The 19327-nt window shown below is 42.5% G+C and overlaps 1 protein-coding gene across 1 annotated transcript; it reads right to left on the minus strand.

The window, feature by feature from the left end:
* Positions 1-10962: 10962 nt before the first annotated feature.
* Positions 10963-15428, minus strand: LOC143816114 (fatty acid-binding protein, liver). The gene is made up of 4 exons (XM_077296107.1): positions 15273-15428; positions 14994-15166; positions 13686-13775; positions 10963-11092 (listed from the first exon to the last, which is right to left on the minus strand). The coding sequence occupies exons 1-4, from the start codon at positions 15337-15339 to the stop codon at positions 11042-11044; spliced, it is 381 nt and encodes a 126-aa protein (XP_077152222.1). The 5' UTR covers positions 15340-15428; the 3' UTR covers positions 10963-11041.
* Between the last annotated feature and the right edge of the window lie 3899 nt (positions 15429-19327).

Raw genomic sequence — 19327 nt, forward strand, 5'->3', positions numbered from 1 at the left:
TTAGTGTTCATCTGGTGGTTTTCTTAACAGTGTATGACTCGGCCTGATCTCTGTACTCCGCCTCTTGCTTTCCATAAGATACCTTGTTCCCCAACCAGTTTTGACTTCTGGCTTGTACCCCGACTCCGTCTTACATCTCTCGTTTTTGGATACCGCGCTCCCGTTTGACTCTGACTTGTGGCTTGTCTCTGACTTCATTCATTGCTGTTACCTCTGGTACTTCTGCTCCTGACAGTTTCTGACTCTGCTCGTCTGACCACTCTTTCGTTACCTGTGAGACATGTGCGGCTGCTCAGTGTTGCCACGCTGTGAGTGTGCAACCTCTCTTCCCTCATCAGCACCCCCTGGTGGAGGTTGCGCTAAACTGCACTTCAGCCGCATCACAACTGGGGCTCAGAAGGGAGAGGGGGCATTTGGATTTTGGAGTGGATAATTTGCGGAATTTGTTTTGGTGGGCGAGGAGCCATTTCACTTTTCCGGAACCTTTGTGCTACCAGTAACGTGGAAGTCCCCTATATTTCTATAAACAGATGACAAGCCTTAGTGGGGACTTTTTTTTTTTTTGTGAATTGAGTTGAAGCTTTTATTGGGAACATTATACATAACATTTATGATCACATTTATCCGGCACTCTATACTGAGCACTTACATCGGGGTTTCTGTTGTGAATTTGGATTCTGGGCTCCCCCGGTGGCTACTGGTGAAATTGAACTGGTGTCTTCATCTTCTCTGTTCACCTGTTCCCATCAAGATGTGGGAGTCGCTATATAACCTTGCTGCTCTGTTAGTTGCTTGCCGGTCAACAATGTTATCAGAAGCCTCTCTGTGCTTGTTCCTGCTCCTAGACAACTACTAGATAAGTTGGACTCTTGTCCATGTTTGTTTTTGCATTTTGTTCCAGTTCACAGCTGTAGTTTCGTTACTGTGTCTGGAAAGCTCTTGTGAACGGGAATTGCCACTCTGGTGTTATGAGTTAATGCCAGAGTTTTAAAGTAATTTCTGGATGGTGTTTTTGATAGGGTTTTCAGCTGACCATGAAAGTGTCCTTTCTGTCTTCTGCTATGTAGTAAGTGGACCTCAAATTTGCTAAACCTATTTTCATACTACGTTTGTTATTTCATCTCAACTCACCGCCAATACATGTGGGGGGCCTCTGTCTCCTTTCGGGGTATTTCTCTAGAGGTGAGCTAGGACTAATATTTTCCTCTGCTAGCTTTATTTAGTCCTCCGGCTGGGCTGGGCATCTAGAATCAACGTAGGCATGCTACCCGGCCACTGCTAGTTGTGCGTTAGGTTTAGTTCATGGTCAGCTCAGTTCCCATCTTCCAAGAGCTAGTTCCTATATATGCTTATGCTATGTTCTCTTGCCATTGAGATCATGACAGTTTGACCGGCCCGTAAAGTGTTAATTGTTTGGGCTGAAGCAGGAGAAAAAGAAGTGTTGAAGGGAAATTTTTTTTTTTTTTTTTTTTTTCCCCTCAGAGTTTTGCTGCCTAGCCCTTAATTGCTGTCTAGCTGCTTCTTACCTCCTCTTAACCCTTGAATGGCTCTGTGTCCACCTGTTTGTAATGGATCTTCAGAGTGTAACTGCAGGTTTGAATAATCTCGCCACGAAGGTACAAAATTTGCAAGATTTTGTTTGTCATGCACCTGTATCTGAGCCGAGAATTCCTTTGCCGGAATTTTTCTCGGGGAATAGATCCGGGTTTCAGAATTTTCGAAATAATTGCAAATTATTTTTGTCCCTGAAATCTCGCTCTGCCGGAGACCCTGCACAGCAGGTCAGGATTGTGATTTCCTTGCTCCGGGGCGACCCTCAAGACTGGGCTTTTTCATTGACACCAGGGGATCCTGCGTTGCTCAATGTGGATGCGTTTTTTCTGGCCTTGGGGTTGCTTTATGACGAACCTCATTTGGAGCTTCAGGCAGAAAAAACTTTGATGTCCCTATCTCAGGGGCAAGATGAAGCGGAAATTTACTGCCAAAGATTCCGTAAATGGTCTGTGCTTACTCAGTGGAATGAGTGCGCCCTGGCGGCGACTTTCAGAGAGGGTCTCTCTGTTGCCATTAAGGATGTTATGGTGGGGTTCCCTGTGCCTGCGGGTCTGAATGAGTCCATGACAATGGCTATTCAGATCGATAGGCGTTTGCGGGAGCGCAAACCAGTGCACCATCTGGCGGTGTCCACTGAGAAGTCGCCAGAGAGTATGCAGTGTGATAGAATTCTGTCCCGAAGCGAGCGGCAGAATTTTAGACGGAAAAATGGGTTGTGTTTCTATTGTGGTGATTCTACTCATGTTATATCAGCATGCTCTAAGCGCACTAAAAAGCTTGGTAAATCTGTTTCCATTTGCACTTTACCGTCTAAATTTATTCTATCTGTGACCCTGATTTGCTCTTTGTCATCTATTACCACGGACGCCTATGTCGACTCTGGCGCCGCTTTGAGTCTTATGGATTGGTCCTTTGCCAAACGCTGTGGGTATGATTTAGAGCCTTTGGAGACTCCTATTCCTCTGAAGGGGATTGACTCCACCCCATTGGCTAATAATAAACCACAATACTGGACACAAGTAACTATGCGTATTAATCCGGATCACCAGGAGATTATTCGCTTTCTGGTGCTGTATAATCTACATGATGATTTGGTGCTAGGATTGCCTTGGCTGCAATCTCACAACCCAGTCCTCGACTGGAGAGCTATGTCTGTGTTGAGCTGGGGATGTAAGGGGGCTCATGGGGATGTACCTGTGGTTTCCATTTCATCATCCATTCCCTCTGAAATTCCTGAGTTCCTGTCTGACTATCGTGACATCTTTGAAGAATCCAAGCTTGGTTCGTTACCTCCGCACCGAGAGTGCGATTGTGCCATAGATTTAATCCCGGGTAGTAAATACCCAAAGGGTCGTTTATTTAATCTGTCTGTGCCTGAACATGCTGCTATGCGAGAATATATAAAGGAGTCCTTGGAAAAGGGACATATTCGTCCATCGTCATCTCCCTTAGGAGCCGGTTTTTTCTTTGTGTCAAAAAAAGACGGCTCTTTGAGACCATGTATCGATTATCGGCTTTTGAATAAAATCACTGTAAAATATCAATACCCATTGCCGTTGCTGACTGATTTGTTTGCTCGCATAAAGGGGGCCAAGTGGTTCTCTAAGATTGACCTTCGTGGGGCGTATAATTTGGTGCGAATCAGGCAGGGGGATGAGTGGAAAACCGCATTTAATACGCCCGAGGGCCACTTTGAGTATTTAGTGATGCCTTTTGGTCTTTCTAATGCTCCGTCAGTTTTCCAGTCCTTTATGCATGATATTTTTCGCGATTATTTGGATAAATTTATGATTGTGTATCTGGATGATATTCTGATTTTTTCGGATGACTGGGACTCTCATGTCCAGCAAGTCAGGAGGGTTTTTCAGGTTTTGCGGTCTAATTCTTTGTGTGTGAAGGGTTCTAAGTGTGTTTTTGGGGTACAGAGGATTTCCTTTTTGGGATATATTTTTTCCCCCTCTTCCATTGAAATGGATCCTGTCAAGGTTCAAGCTATTTGTGATTGGACGCAGCCCTCTTCTCTTAAGAGTCTTCAGAAATTTTTGGGCTTTGCTAACTTTTATCGTCGATTTATTGCTGGTTTTTCGGATATTGCTAAGCCATTGACCGATTTGACTAAGAAGGGTGCTGATGTTGCTGATTGGTCCCCTGATGCTGTGGAGGCCTTTCGGGAGCTTAAGCGCCGTTTTTCCTCTGCTCCTGTGTTGCGTCAGCCTGATGTTGCTCTACCTTTTCAGGTTGAGGTCGACGCTTCTGAGATCGGAGCTGGGGCAGTGTTGTCGCAGAAAAGTTCTGACTGCTCCGTGATGAGGCCTTGTGCCTTCTTTTCCCGTAAATTTTCGCCCGCTGAGCGGAATTATGATGTTGGGAATCGGGAGCTTTTGGCCATGAAGTGGGCTTTTGAGGAGTGGCGCCATTGGCTTGAGGGGGCCAGACATCAGGTGGTGGTATTGACTGACCACAAAAATTTGATTTATCTTGAGACCGCCAGGCGCCTGAATCCTAGACAGGCGCGCTGGTCATTATTTTTCTCTCGGTTTAATTTTGTGGTGTCATACCTACCGGGTTCTAAGAATGTTAAGGCGGATGCCCTTTCTAGGAGTTTTGAGCCTGACTCGCCTGGTAACTCTGAGCCCACAGGTATCCTTAAGGATGGAGTGGTATTGTCAGCCGTTTCTCCAGACCTGCGGCGGGCCTTGCAGGAGTTTCAGGCGGAGAGACCTGATCGTTGCCCACCTGATAAACTGTTTGTTCCTGATGATTGGACCAGTAGAGTCATCTCTGAGGTTCATTCTTCTGCGTTGGCAGGTCATCCTGGCATTTTTGGTACCAGGGATTTGGTGGCAAGGTCCTTCTGGTGGCCTTCCCTGTCACGAGATGTGCGAGGCTTTGTGCAGTCTTGTGACGTTTGTGCTCGGGCCAAGCCTTGTTGTTCTCGGGCTAGTGGATTATTGTTGCCCTTGCCTATTCCTAAGAGGCCTTGGACGCACATCTCGATGGATTTTATTTCAGATCTGCCTGTTTCTCAGAAGATGTCTGTCATCTGGGTGGTGTGTGACCGTTTTTCTAAGATGGTCCATTTGGTTCCTCTGCCCAAGTTACCTTCTTCTTCCGAGTTGGTTCCTCTGTTTTTTCAAAATGTTGTTCGTTTGCATGGTATTCCTGAGAATATCGTTTCTGACAGAGGGACCCAATTCGTGTCTAGATTTTGGCGGGCATTCTGTGCTAGGATGGGCATAGATTTATCTTTTTCGTCCGCTTTCCATCCTCAGACGAATGGCCAGACCGAGCGGATTAATCAGACCCTGGAGACATATCTGAGGTGTTTTGTGTCTGCTGACCAGGATGATTGGGTTGCTTTTTTGCCATTGGCGGAGTTCGCTCTCAATAATCGGGCCAGCTCTGCCACTTTGGTGTCCCCGTTTTTCTGTAATTCGGGGTTTCATCCTCGATTTTTCTCTGGTCAGGTGGAATCTTCGGATTGTCCTGGAGTAGATGCTGTGGTGGAGAGATTGCATCAGATCTGGGGGCAGGTGGTGGACAATTTGAGGTTGTCCCAGGAGAAGACTCAGCTTTTTGCCAACCGCCACCGTCGTGTTGGTCCTCGGCTTTCTGTTGGGGATTTGGTGTGGTTGTCTTCTCGTTTTGTCCCTATGAGGGTCTCTTCTCCTAAGTTTAAGCCTCGGTTTATCGGCCCGTATAAGATATTGGAGATTCTTAACCCTGTTTCCTTCCGTTTGGACCTCCCTGCATCCTTTTCTATTCATAACGTTTTTCATCGGTCATTATTGCGCAGGTATGAGGTACCGGTTGTGCCTTCCGTTGAGCCTCCTGCTCCGGTGTTGGTTGAGGGTGAGTTGGAGTACGTTGTGGAGAAAATCTTGGACTCTCGTGTTTCCAGACGGAGACTCCAGTATCTGGTCAAGTGGAAGGGATACGGCCAGGAGGATAATTCTTGGGTGAATGCATCTGATGTTCATGCCTCCGATCTGGTTCGTGCCTTTTATAGGGCCCATCCTGATCGCCCTGGTGGTTCTGGTGAGGGTTCGGTGCCCCCTCCTTGAGGGGGGGGTACTGTTGTGAATTTGGATTCTGGGCTCCCCCGGTGGCTACTGGTGGAATTGAACTGGTGTCTTCATCTTCTCTGTTCACCTGTTCCCATCAAGATGTGGGAGTCGCTATATAACCTTGCTGCTCTGTTAGTTGCTTGCCGGTCAACAATGTTATCAGAAGCCTCTCTGTGCTTGTTCCTGCTCCTAGACAACTACTAGATAAGTTGGACTCTTGTCCATGTTTGTTTTTGCATTTTGTTCCAGTTCACAGCTGTAGTTTCGTTACTGTGTCTGGAAAGCTCTTGTGAACGGGAATTGCCACTCTGGTGTTATGAGTTAATGCCAGAGTTTTAAAGTAATTTCTGGATGGTGTTTTTGATAGGGTTTTCAGCTGACCATGAAAGTGTCCTTTCTGTCTTCTGCTATGTAGTAAGTGGACCTCAAATTTGCTAAACCTATTTTCATACTACGTTTGTTATTTCATCTCAACTCACCGCCAATACATGTGGGGGGCCTCTGTCTCCTTTCGGGGTATTTCTCTAGAGGTGAGCTAGGACTAATATTTTCCTCTGCTAGCTTTATTTAGTCCTCCGGCTGGGCTGGGCATCTAGAATCAACGTAGGCATGCTACCCGGCCACTGCTAGTTGTGCGTTAGGTTTAGTTCATGGTCAGCTCAGTTCCCATCTTCCAAGAGCTAGTTCCTATATATGCTTATGCTATGTTCTCTTGCCATTGAGATCATGACAGGTTTCCATCTAAATCTCTAAGTGATGTGACAGATGAAACCCCCGATCGATCCATTCACTATAATGAGACAGCAGAGTTACTTTGGACTCCATCTGGCCTCTGCTCAGCAGTGTCCTTCTTTTCAGAAGTACATAAAACTGGCTGAAGGCACTTTTATGCAATCCTAAAGAGATGGACACGCCGAATCACAGGTCCTATGGTATCCACAGTGCATCCATCTGCCTCATTATAGGGAATCTTCCTCTGGGGGTTTTGTCTGAAACACATGTGAGGGATTGTTTTTTGCGGGACGAGTTGTACCTTTGAACAACACCATTGGTTTTAACATATCATCTACTGGAAAACGGGAAAAAAATCCAAGTACGGTGATATTGCAAAAAAAGTGCAATCCCCGGAAGCGCGTGTTAAATACCGCTCTCAGAAATTGACAGCAGCATTTAACTAGTTAGTTGTGGGCACATGTCAGCTGTATATATCAGCTGACACGTGCCCAGAAAGGTGCAGGCGTGCTATTTCGCCTGATGTCGGAAAGGGGTTAATAACCAGCAAAGGCTAAGCAGACAGCTGCGGGCTGATATTAATAGGCTCAGAAGGGGCCAGGGATATTGGCCCCCTCCCAGACTAATAACACCAGCCCTCAGCCGCCCCAGAAATGGCGCATCCAATAGATCTTCCCATTTGCCCTGATGCATTGGCAAGCGGTGTAATGGTTTTGGGGTTGATGTCCCCTTTTTATCAGTTGTGGTAGAATCACAGATTTTTCTGCTGCAGATCTAGAAGAGCTGAAAATGCTGAGCTCTGTGTATTCTAGCCAAAACCCATGATTGACAGTTTTCTGTATAGACTTAATATTGACATAAATCTGCTAATCAGTGTTGGGATCATGCTTGGACTAGAAGGCATGAGACACTTAGTACTATAGGGATAGTCTTTGGCTGATTTTATTGAAACAACAAAACACAGCCTATTAAGTGACTCAGGGTCTCTGCCACTACATCATGCTGCTCACAGAGTACGTAAAAAAAAATCTGCTGACAGATTATTTTTAATAAATAAACTATTTTTTTTGTAACCCACATTTAAAGAGATATAGATTTTCTGCCAATGCAGCCACGTAGTAGCCAACTGTGAAACATCGGCATCCAGGAGGTTGATAAGTCAAATGCCCTTTATATACTCTCTCACCTCTCCATTGAGAAAACATTTGGACAATGGGGTCCCATCTGATGGCAATAGATACCAGTATTACACATTGGGAACCTTCCAGAAAAGTTTATTCGGTTCCTGTGAGACTTGCTAACTCACCTTGGAGGTCTACCTCTTTATTACAGAAGTCTTCTAGACTTCTAGAGCTTGTTTTTTTGTGGGAAGCAGTTGTAGTTTTCAAGACTGGGAGAATATGGTCTGGTCAAATTTGACTAAAATTGAACTCTTTGGATGCCATAAAGACACCATGTTTGGAGACCAAAGGGCACTGCTTATCACCCCAAAAACACCATACCAACAATGAAGTTTGGTGGTGGGAACATCATGTTGTGGGGCTGTTTATCAGCTACTGTCATTCAATTGAAGGAAGGATGAATGGACAAATCTACCTAGACATTATTGATAAAAATCTGCTGTCACCTACTAGAATGATGAAGATGAAACGAGGTGAACTTTTCAGCAAGTCAGTGATACCAAACAGACAGCCAAGGAAACTCTCAATTGGTTTTAGAGAGAGAAAATAAAGCTGCTAGAATGGACCAACCACCTGACCTGAGTCCAAAAGGACATTTATGGAAGGAACTAAAGCTCACAGATCATAGAAGGAGCCCAATGAATAATTCAGGATTTGAGAAATGTTAGTGTGGAAGAATGTGCCAAAATTACACCTGAGCAATGAATGCATCTTATTTCTCCATAAAGGAGGCGTCTTGAAGTCGCATTCAGCAGCAAAGCCTTTTGCATGAAGTACTAAATAAATTTCAGTAAGCATGTTCAATACTTTTTCCCTGTGTCATTTCTCATTATCACTCATAAATTAAAGGGATATTCCCATCTCCAAGATATTATCCCCGTAATAGGTGTAATTATAATAATATTAGCTAATATCTCCAATTAGAAATGTAGTATAGCTCTCATGATAACCTATGTCGCTTACCTCATGTTCAGGCAATGCAGCAGCTTAGGTATCCATGGTTATGAACACTAGCAACTAACTTAGAGTCACTATATGAGTGGTCATAACCATGGATCCCTAAGCTACTGCAAGGCCTGTACATCAGGTAAGCAACATAAATTAACAGGAGAACTATACTACATTTCCAATTGGAGGTATTTGCTAATATTATTATTATTACACCTACTATATGTTGGGATAGGATCTTCGGGATGGGAATACCCCTTTAGTTTATGGAGATCTATTGTTAGATTTTTTTTTTTCTGTGTGGATTGGAAGGGTTGTTACCAACATTTGGTTAGAATTTCATGCTAATAGCACTGTTAGAAATTAATTTAGAGCATTTTTGATGTTTTAAATACATATTTTATCGGCTGTGTGTATATATACAGTGGGGAAAAAAAGTATTTAGTCAGCCACCAATTGTGCAAGTTCTCCCACTTAAAAAGATGAGAGAGGCTGTAATTGACATAATAGGTAGACAAAAAACTAAATAGAATAGTAAACTAAGGTCCAAAAAACTAAGCAAAACCAAAGGAAACCTTATATGTTCAGATACTGAATAAAAACCAATTTTATTGAATCTCTAAAAACTTAGGACATCAACAGTCAACATACACACAACCGTGCCAAACTGAACTGCCCCTTGCACTGTGTATACTAAAATGCCCTACCTTGCAGCGGAGGTTGGCACCCTAAACATATATTCGAGATAGGCGCCCCCGCTCAACGTCGACTATCCACTAATTCTCCTATCTGCCAGCTTCACAAAGTGATGCAATTATGCCAACATACACCTAGGACAGATAGAGGAAGATTTTGCCGACTAATGTTACAGGGCAGTAAATCACCCCTGTGATAGAGGTGCACAACACCATCCCCTAAAGTGCAAAAAGTGCAAAAAACAGTGCTACACATACACCATATACCTTGCTCTAACTGCTCCTTGCCGAACTAACTCCTGCCTGGCAGTGGAGGTTGGCACCCTACTGTGAAGCGAATATGGCGCCCCCACTCCGCGTCGGCTGGCCCTAAGAGCTAGCCCTAACTGTGCAATTAGACAGAGAAAAGATATTTTGTGCGCAATATGGTCCACCGGCTTGTTATAGCCGAGGCACCAAAATTTCAGGCAGGAGATCTGGGTACAGTATTGATGTGTAGCTGTAACCCCATCCCATGATACACATATATAGCAGTTATAATAGCCAGGTACTTATCATTTCTGATGTATACGAACGCCTCAACGCGTTTCGCCAAAATGGCTCATCAGGAGGCTGAGATAGATAAATGCGCATTTATCTATCTCAGCCTACTGATGAGCCATTTTGGCGAAACGCGTTGAGGCGTTCGTATACATCAGAAATGATAAGTACCTGGCTATTATAACTGCTATATATGTGTATCATGGGATGGGGTTACAGCTACACATCAATACTGTACCCAGATCTCCTGCCTGAAATTTTGGTGCCTCGGCTATAACAAGCCGGTGGACCATATTGCGCACAAAATATCTTTTCTCTGTCTAATTGCACAGTTAGGGCTAGCTCTTAGGGCCAGCCGACGCGGAGTGGGGGCGCCATATCCGCTTCACAGTAGGGTGCCAACCTCCACTGCCAGGCAGGAGTTAGTTCGGCAAGGAGCAGTTAGAGCAAGGTATATGGTGTATGTGTAGCACTGTTTTTTGCACTTTTTGCACTTTAGGGGATGGTGTTGTGCACCTCTATCACAGGGGTGATTTACTGCCATTACTGCCCTGTAACATTAGTCGGCAAAATCTTCCTCTATCTGTCCTAGGTGTATGTTGGCATAATTGCATCACTTTGTGAAGCTGGCAGATAGGAGAATTAGTGGATAGTCGACGTTGAGCGGGGGCGCCTATCTCGAATATATGTTTAGGGTGCCAACCTCCGCTGCAAGGTAGGGCATTTTAGTATACACAGTGCAAGGGGCAGTTCAGTTTGGCACGGTTGTGTGTATGTTGACTGTTGATGTCCTAAGTTTTTAGAGATTCAATAAAATTGGTTTTTATTCAGTATCTGAACATACATAAGGTTTCCTTTGGTTTTACATAATAGGTAGACCACAACTATGAGAGTCAAAATGAGAAAACAAATCCAGAAAATCACCTTGTCTGATTTGGCAAGAAAATAAGTATTTGGTCATTAACAAAAGTTCATCTCAATATTTTGTTATATATCCTTTGTTGGCAAATGACAGAGGTCAAACATTTTCTGTAAGTCTTCACAAGGTTGCCATACACTGTTGGTGGTATGTTGGCCCATTCCTCCATGCAGATCTCCTCTAGAGCAGTGATGTTTTGGGCCTTTCACTCTCTCATCTTTTTAAGTGGGAGAACTTGCACAATGGGTGGCTGGCTAAATACTTTTTTTCCCTTTCTTCCCTACTGTATATATGTGTTGCATTTTTTGTTTGTAATAAAAGACACATTTCAAGCTTGATTGTTACTTTATTAATAGACAACGTATATTTTTGTTTGGTGAAAAACAATTTTGGCAGGATTTTGTCTTAAGCCCTCTTACTTTTCCTGATTAGTGTTGTGGAGCCAACTGTGATTGACTGCAAGGAAAAAAAAGAACCATTTAATTTCTATTTATATTATATCACATTTTATCTTCATATGCTCTGTCAGAGTAGGTTCACATTAAGTTCTGCTTTTCTGATCCAGGAATGAAAAAGTCATGCAGTAAATGGATCCTTCTCACAATAGACATATACCAGCAGACCTCACTGATTATGATGAGATCTGTCCATTTCTGTTAGTATGTGCATCATTTTAACATAAAAAATATTTGCGTACTTTCTTCAGCTAAAATAAGGAGACTTGTGATATAGGCCCTGAAGCAGGCATAAACAAAGTCTGAAAGTAACTCTATGAAAATACCATGACTCCAATTTAATGCACATGTAATATCAAATCGTTTATACTGGGTGTGCACTGAGAACACAGAAAACTCTGCCCATAACTTTTGGGCATCAATTTAAACATTTGTCTAACTCTACAGTATATTCACACATCCATGTGTTACAGTCCAAGCACAGATCGTGACGCATGAAACGGCCGCGGATTTCCTGACCAGAAATCAGTAAACTCAAATGTGCCTACGAGTCTGCAGAGTTCGGGGCATGAGACCTGCGGTCATTCTGTGCCTCATGGTCCATGCTTGAACTGTAACACATGGATGTGTGAATATAGCCTAAAGAGTGGCTTAGTCCTATGATCCACAGCAGGCCTGCACAACATATGGCCCACAGGCCTCATTGCCCCCACCGAATGATATTGTGCAGTCCCCGGAGCTGTCTGAGAGATGCTTCTCCCTTGCCTTCTTCCCATATTCAAATATATTTGCGTACATTTGAACACTGCGGTGTTGGGACTCGGGCAGAGAAAGGCTCGACAGCTCCTGCCCTGACGTGTAGCAGCATGATGAGGTCAGCACATTGCCACACAGGCAGAGGAGACGTTGGGCACTAGTAAGCGCTCCATGGAGGAGCCAATGAAAAATGTTATTTTAGATGAGAGGCCACAGGAGGGAAGGGTTGTGTTACTGCAAGGGAACATAATGTGGCAATTTGGGACATTATGGGAAAATTTTGGACATTATGGAGCAATTTTGGACTTTATGGGGCAATATCAGACATTAAGGGGGGCATCATAGAGCACTTAGGGGGGATTGTGAAAGCAGGCATAGTATAGAGAGGGGCAGTGGGGTGGGAGGATCTTGGAAAGGAACAGTTTGGAAGAGATATGGAAAGGGGCAGTATGTGGGGGACATTATGGAGAGAGGTTGTGTGAGGAATATTATGTGAGGGAGATATTATATAGAGGAGCAGTGTGGAGGGGATATTATACAGTGGGGCTGTGTGGGGGATATTTTGGAGAAGGGCAGTGTGTGTGGGGATATTTTATAGAGGGGCCGTGTGGGGGAGTATTTTGGAGAGTTCCAGTGTGTGGTAGCTATTTTTGAGAAGGGCAGTGGGGTGTATTATAGAGAGGCACTGTGAGTGGGATATTTTGAAAAGGGTTAGTGTGGGGGGAATATTTTGGAGAAGAGCAGTGTGTGTGGCTGGGTATTTTGTGCAGGAAGCACAGTGAGGGGCAATTTATTCAGGGGCAGAGCATGGGATATATTTTTATTTATGGAGCAGTATAATAATGCTTTTTTAAGGGCACCGTGTCAGGATGTACTGCTGTAGATGAAGAGGAGGCAAGTCTGAGATCACAAGATCTGGGCATGAAATCTCATCATGGCATTTGTGCTACATGGAGACAAAATAGATGGAAATTACTCCAGGCAGAGAAGATGTCACCTATAAGGCACCTTGGTGTGAATGTGTTTTGTAATACTTATTACAACTCATCAGTACTGTGATTCCTGTACGGTCTGCAGTCTGATGATGGCTGGTAACAACAACTCCCAGCATCTCCTTACCATTGTTAAGGACTTAGTTTGAATTGTAGGTTCATGCAATACAAATGTATATGGGTCTGAACTGACACCGATGGAGGTTCTTTGGCTGCATTGATGTACTGATGATATTTTTGGGGCTGCATTTATATTCTGACTGTGGTTTTGGCACTGCATTCATGTACTGCCGGTGGTTCTGGTGCTGAATTTATGTACTGATGAAGTTTCTGGCGCTGAGTTCCTCTACTGATGATGGTTCTGGCACTGCATTCATGTACTGATGGTAGTCCTCGTGCTACATTCATGTAATGATGGTGATTTTGATACTGCATTCATTCACTGATGGTGGTTCTGGTGCTGCCTTTATGTGCTAACAGAGGTTCTGATCTTATATACATTTAGCAATCCATAACGTGTTTCATGGCTATGTTAAAACCTAAAAAGTGACAAAACTTAGAGATTTGAAATTATGAGGAGGATTTGGCAAGTTTCCGCTAAAAAAAAAACAGTGAACACACGCTAACTCAAGTTACAAGATTTTTTTGTAGCAGAAGCACTCCAAATTATTCTCAAATGCTCAAAATTTGTTTCTGGTGATGTATTAATGTACTGATGGAGGTTTTGGTGATTTATTCATGTAATTACCCTTTTAAAAATGTTTGCGGCATTTGGGATTTGTTAAGTATGGCAATGTGGCCCTTGGACCAAACAATGTTGTGCACCCTGATGTATAGGAGACATACCTCCACCATTTCATCTCCTTTGACTTCCTGTATGTGAGTAAATGTATCACTCTTGCAGACAAGTTTTCCGCCTTCTAGATTAACAGTAACCTAAAGAAGAAAAATAAATATGTTCCTTATTTAATAAAATGCACTTTTTTCACAGGTAAGGTTAGATAGCCTGATTACCATTACAGACATAAAAAGTTGGATATGCTGTTATGCTTACACCACCATGAAGTTTCCAGTATTACTAATGGATAGTGAGTTAGGTTGAAAAAAGGTATATCTATAAAGTTCAACACATTTTTAGACACTTGATCCAGAAGAAGCGAAAACCAGACGCTCTTGATCATTGTGAGCAGTTTTGCCTCACAGGAAAACAAAATTCTTATCAATGATTGGGTTTGGCTCTCACCTTTCCCCCCTACAGATAAGCTAAAGGATGACGCCACCTTGCATCATCAAGCTCCACAACTCCTCGACTCTTTACCAGGCAAGGTGACATTTTTTTTATTGTAGTTGTAAGCGGTAGTGGAGCTCAGTCATTTTTACTTGGAGCTGAGCTGCTGCAAGCTGCAGTTCCAGGACAGACCACAAGTAGTCCATCAATATTACAGCCTTGGCGAGCCTTTCTAAGGTTAGGTCCACATTATCTTTGTGTACCAACCTGCTGTATAAATTAGGAGCTTTTCCCGACATATTTTAACGTCACCATAGGCGACCTTTTACCAGGTGAAGGTTCTTTTGGCTTCTGGCTGGCATGCAGGTTGCACTTTCCTATACAGAGGGCCACTTCAAAGAAATGTATATCATGAAGTACACATTTTTTTTATACTAGGTCCAGATGTTGGTTGGATGCCTTGGCACCCATCCTGATTGACTGACAGCGTGCACACATACCTCCTGAGTGTATGTGCCCGACAGAGGGCACACATGTAGTGTGGATCTAGCCTAACAGATACAATACAATATATGTTTAGCCTCATTTGACCTACACACTGGAAAAATTATCTGACATATACCTCAGATGCAAATCCGCAAAGTATCTACTGTTTCAGCATCCAAGTTACCAGCAAATTACCATATGTAACTTTATATGGCATAGCATTGTCTAAAAATATAGTCTTTAGGCCTCTGTCATGTATATGGATCCTTATGGTTACATTTAGCGTGTACATCAGGAGCTTTTCCCAGTCTACATGCCTAGAGTAGATCCATAACGTAATGTGAACAGAGCCTTACATGACATTCAGACATATTTAAACCCAATATGTTTATTCACAAATCAATTACCGTGTATTTTTAGGACAAGAATTTATTCTTTACCTTAATTTTCTTTCCACCAATGGCAGTGATTTCTGACTCCTGTCCAACAGTAAAGGAATTGGTATTGCTTTGCTTTGGGGTTTTTGAGGTAACAACAAAGTCATTTCCATTTTGCTGGATTTCAATCACTGGGTTGATATCCTTTGCTACTTTGATGACATCTTCTGGCAAACCTGGAATACCGAATATTGAGGGATATTATGGGCAAAACTAAAATACAAAAATATGATTTACAAGGTTACATAAACACATGTAAAGTTCAGTCCTTGCTTTTCTTACCTACAGCCCTCAAGAAACCATCATAGTTCTCCTGAGCATAGACATTCCAGGTTCCATTGAAAGCCATGGTAATTCTTGATGTTCAATTGGAGGCAGGCAAATGGAAGTGAGAGGAGTGATAAGTGATATTACTTGTCTTGAAGTTGCTTATATCCGAACAGATTCCACAATGGATTCTTTGCATCACATAATAATTAACTACATAACCATCAATCATTAATGACTTGTTTGATGACCATAAAAATGACCAGTAGTTCAGTGTCCAGCGATGTCTGTGTCAGTGAATATTATGTAATATGACCCTTTACTTTTAGTATCCTGATTATGCAAAGTAGCACAAATTATAATCTTTTTATTCATCCTTTGACTTAAGCTCTGTGTTAGAGGTGTTTTCAATTTTTATTTTAGAATAGTGCTTTAACATTTTATTTCCTAATATAATGTTATTTCTCAGCAAGGCTGAAAATTACATTAGGACTTCACGATATCTTTTGTGGGGTGAAAAAGTTACATAACATTTGCAAGAATGATATGCTGAGAGGTGAGGGATATGGTTGTTTTTATTTTTATTTTCTTACAGAAGACGAGGGATTCAGTGGAATTAGGCATTAGGTAAAATTAACTGCTTGTTATTTTTAAATAAAAATGGAAAACTATGTTTTGTTTTATTTTTAATAAAAGACTTTATTCTGGCTGTGTCTTTATTTACCATATAACTATAGGATTAGTAATGATTAGGTGTCTTATAGACGGCTCTCAATTACTAACCCGTGGGCTTGATGTCACCTGACATCAACCCCTCAAATATGAACCCCACTTGCCACTGCTACAGGGCAGGTGGGAAGAGCCGGCCAAAGTGCCAGAATTGACGCATCTAATAGATGCACCTTTTTTGGATAGCTGCAGGCTGCCATTTTTAGGCTGGGGGGTCAATATCCATGGCCCCTTACCATACTAAGAATACCAGCCCCCAGCTGTCAGATTTAGCTGGGCTGGTTGTCAAAAATGGGGGAGACCCCATGCCATGTATTTAAATTATTTATTTAAATAATAATAAAATATGGCGTGGGGACCCCTTTATTCTTGATAACCAGCCTTGCTGAAGCTGATAGCTGAGGGTTGCAGCCTCCAAGCTGTGAGTTTTTTCCTGGCTGGTTATCAAAAATATGGGGGAACCCACAACGTTTTTTTTTTAAATTATTTATACTCCCTTCAGCCGCTCCTGCTGTCACTATTATTAGTGGCAGCAGTCATCAGCTGATGGGAGCTGTAGTCCCATCAGCTGACACCAGTGACCAGAAGTAAGCTTTATACCTCCGATCACAGCTGAGTACTTACGCAGTCTTGTGACAGCGTGGGAACTGATTAATAGTAAGAGACCTAGGACTCAACTTTAGGTAAGATGCAGCAGGAAAAATTTATTGTAGTAAATACAGGAAAACGTTTCGGTCAATTGTGACCTTCATCAGTTACAGGAGGTTATTAACCCCTTAAGCCCCAAGGGTGGTTTGCACCTTCTTACTGAAGAACTTAACTTTTTCCTTCAAAAACTTTGTCAGGAAAGGTACATACCATAGATATTTCTTAATATAAGAGCACATTTTTCTTTGAAGACTAAGGGTATGTGCACACGTTCAGGATTTCTTGCAGAAATTTCCTGACAAAAACCGGACATTTCTGCCAGAAATCCGCATACGTTTTTTTTTCTTGTTTTTTCCCAATGCATTAACCCCTTTACCCCCAAGGGTGGTTTGCGCGTTAATGACCGGGCCAATTTTTACAACTCTGACCACTGTCCCTTTATGAGGTTATAACTCTGGAACGCTTCAACGGATCTTGGCGATTCTGACATTGTTTTCTGGTGACATATTGTACTTCATGACAGTGGTAAAATTTCTTCGATATAACGCGCATTTATTTGTGAAATAAATGGAAATTTGGCGAAAATTTTGAAAATTTTGCAATTTTCCAACTTTGAATTTTTATGCCCTTAAATCACAGAGATATGTCGCACAAAATAATGAATAAATAACATTTCCCACATGTCTACTTTACATCAGCACAATTTTGGAACCAAAATTTTTTTTTGTTAGGGAGTTATAAAGGTTAAAATTTGACCAACAATTTCTCATTTTTACAGCACCAATATTTTTTAGGGACCACATCACATTTTAAGTCATTTTGAGGGGTCTATATGATAGAAAATAACCAAGTGTGACACCATTCTAAAAACTGCACCCCTCAAGGTGCTCAAAACCACATTCAAGAACTTTATTGACCCTTCAGGTGTTTTACAGGAATTTTTGGAATGTTAAAAAAAAAATGAACATTTCACTTTTTTTCACCAAAAATTTACTTCAGCTCCGATTTTTAGTTTTATTTTACCAAGGGTAACAGGAGAAAATGGACCCCAAAAGTACTTGTACAATTTGTTCTGAGTACGATGATACCCCATATGTGAGGGTAAGCCACTGTTTGGGCGCATGGCAGAGCTCGGAAGGGAAGGAGTGCCATTTGACTTTTCAATGCAAAATTGACTGGAATTGAGATGGGACGCCATGTTGCATTTGGAGAGCCCCTGATATGCCTAAACATTGAAACCCCCCCACAAGTGACACCATTTTGGAAATTATACCCCCTAAGGAACTTATCTAGATGTGTGGTGAGCACTTTGACCCACCAAGTGCTTCACAGAAGTTTATAATGCAGAGCTGTCAAAATAAAAAATCATATTTTTTCACTAATATGATCTTTTCGCCCCCAATTTTTTATTTTCCCAAGGGAAAGATAAGAAATTGGACCCCAAAAGTTGTTGTGCCATTTGTCCTGAGTACGCCGATACCCCATATGTGGCGGTAAACCACTGTTTGGGCGCATGGCAGAGCTCAGAAGGGAAGGAGCGCCATTTGACTTTTCAATGCAAAATTGACTGGAATTGAGATGGGACACCATGTGACATTTGGAGTTCCCCTAAGGGACTTATCTAGATGTGTTTTGACAGCTTTGAACCCCCAAGTGTTTCACTACAGTTTATAATGCAGAGCCATGAAAATAAAAAGAGAAATAGTTGTTGTCCAATTTGTCCTGAGTATGCTGATACCCCATATGTTGGGGTAAACCCCTGTTTTGGCGCACGGGAGAGCTCGGAAGGGAAGGAGCACTGTTTTACTTTTTCAACGCAGAATTGACTGGAATTGAGATCGGACGCCATGCCGCGTTTGGAGAGCCCTGATGTGCCTAAACAGTGGAAACCCCCAATTCTAACTGAAACCCTATCCCAAACACACCCCTAACCTTAATCGCAACCGTAAATAAAATCCTAACCCTAACTTTAGCCCCAACCCTAACCCTAACTTTAGCCCCAACCCAAACCTTAACCTTAGCCCCAACCCTAACCCTAACTTTAGCCCCAGCCCTAACCCTAACTTTAGCCCCAACCCTAACTGGAAACCTAACCCTAACTGTAGCGCTAACCCTAGCCCCAACCCTAACCCTAGCCTCACCCCTAACCCACCCCTAACGCCAACCCTAGCCCCAACCCTAGCCCTAACCCTAGCCCCAACCCTAGCCCCAACCCTAACCCTAGCCCTAAACCTAGTCCTAGCCCTAACCCTAGCCCTAATGGAAAAATGGAAATAAATACATTTTTAAAAATTTTTTATGTTTCCCTAACTAAGGGGGTGATGAAGGGGGGTTTGATTTACTTTTATAGCGGGTTTTTTAGCGGATTTTTATGATTGGCAGCAGTCCCACATTAAAAGAAGCTTTTTATTGCAAAAAATATTTTTTGCGTTACCACATTTTGAGACCTATAATTTTTCCATATTTTGGTCCATAGAGTCATGTGAGGTCTTGTTTTTTGCAGGACGAGTTGACGTTTTTATTGGTACCATTTTTGGGCATGTGACATTTTTTGATCGCTTTTTATTCCGATTTTTGTGAGGCAGAATGACCAAAAACCAGCTATTCATGAATTTCTTTTGGAGGGGCGTTTATACCGTTCTACGTTTGGTAAAATGGATAAAGCAGTTTTATTCTTCGGGTCAGTACGATTA

Source organism: Ranitomeya variabilis, chromosome 3 (genome assembly GCF_051348905.1).
Source record: "Ranitomeya variabilis isolate aRanVar5 chromosome 3, aRanVar5.hap1, whole genome shotgun sequence".
Taxonomy (NCBI): Eukaryota; Metazoa; Chordata; class Amphibia; order Anura; family Dendrobatidae; genus Ranitomeya; species Ranitomeya variabilis.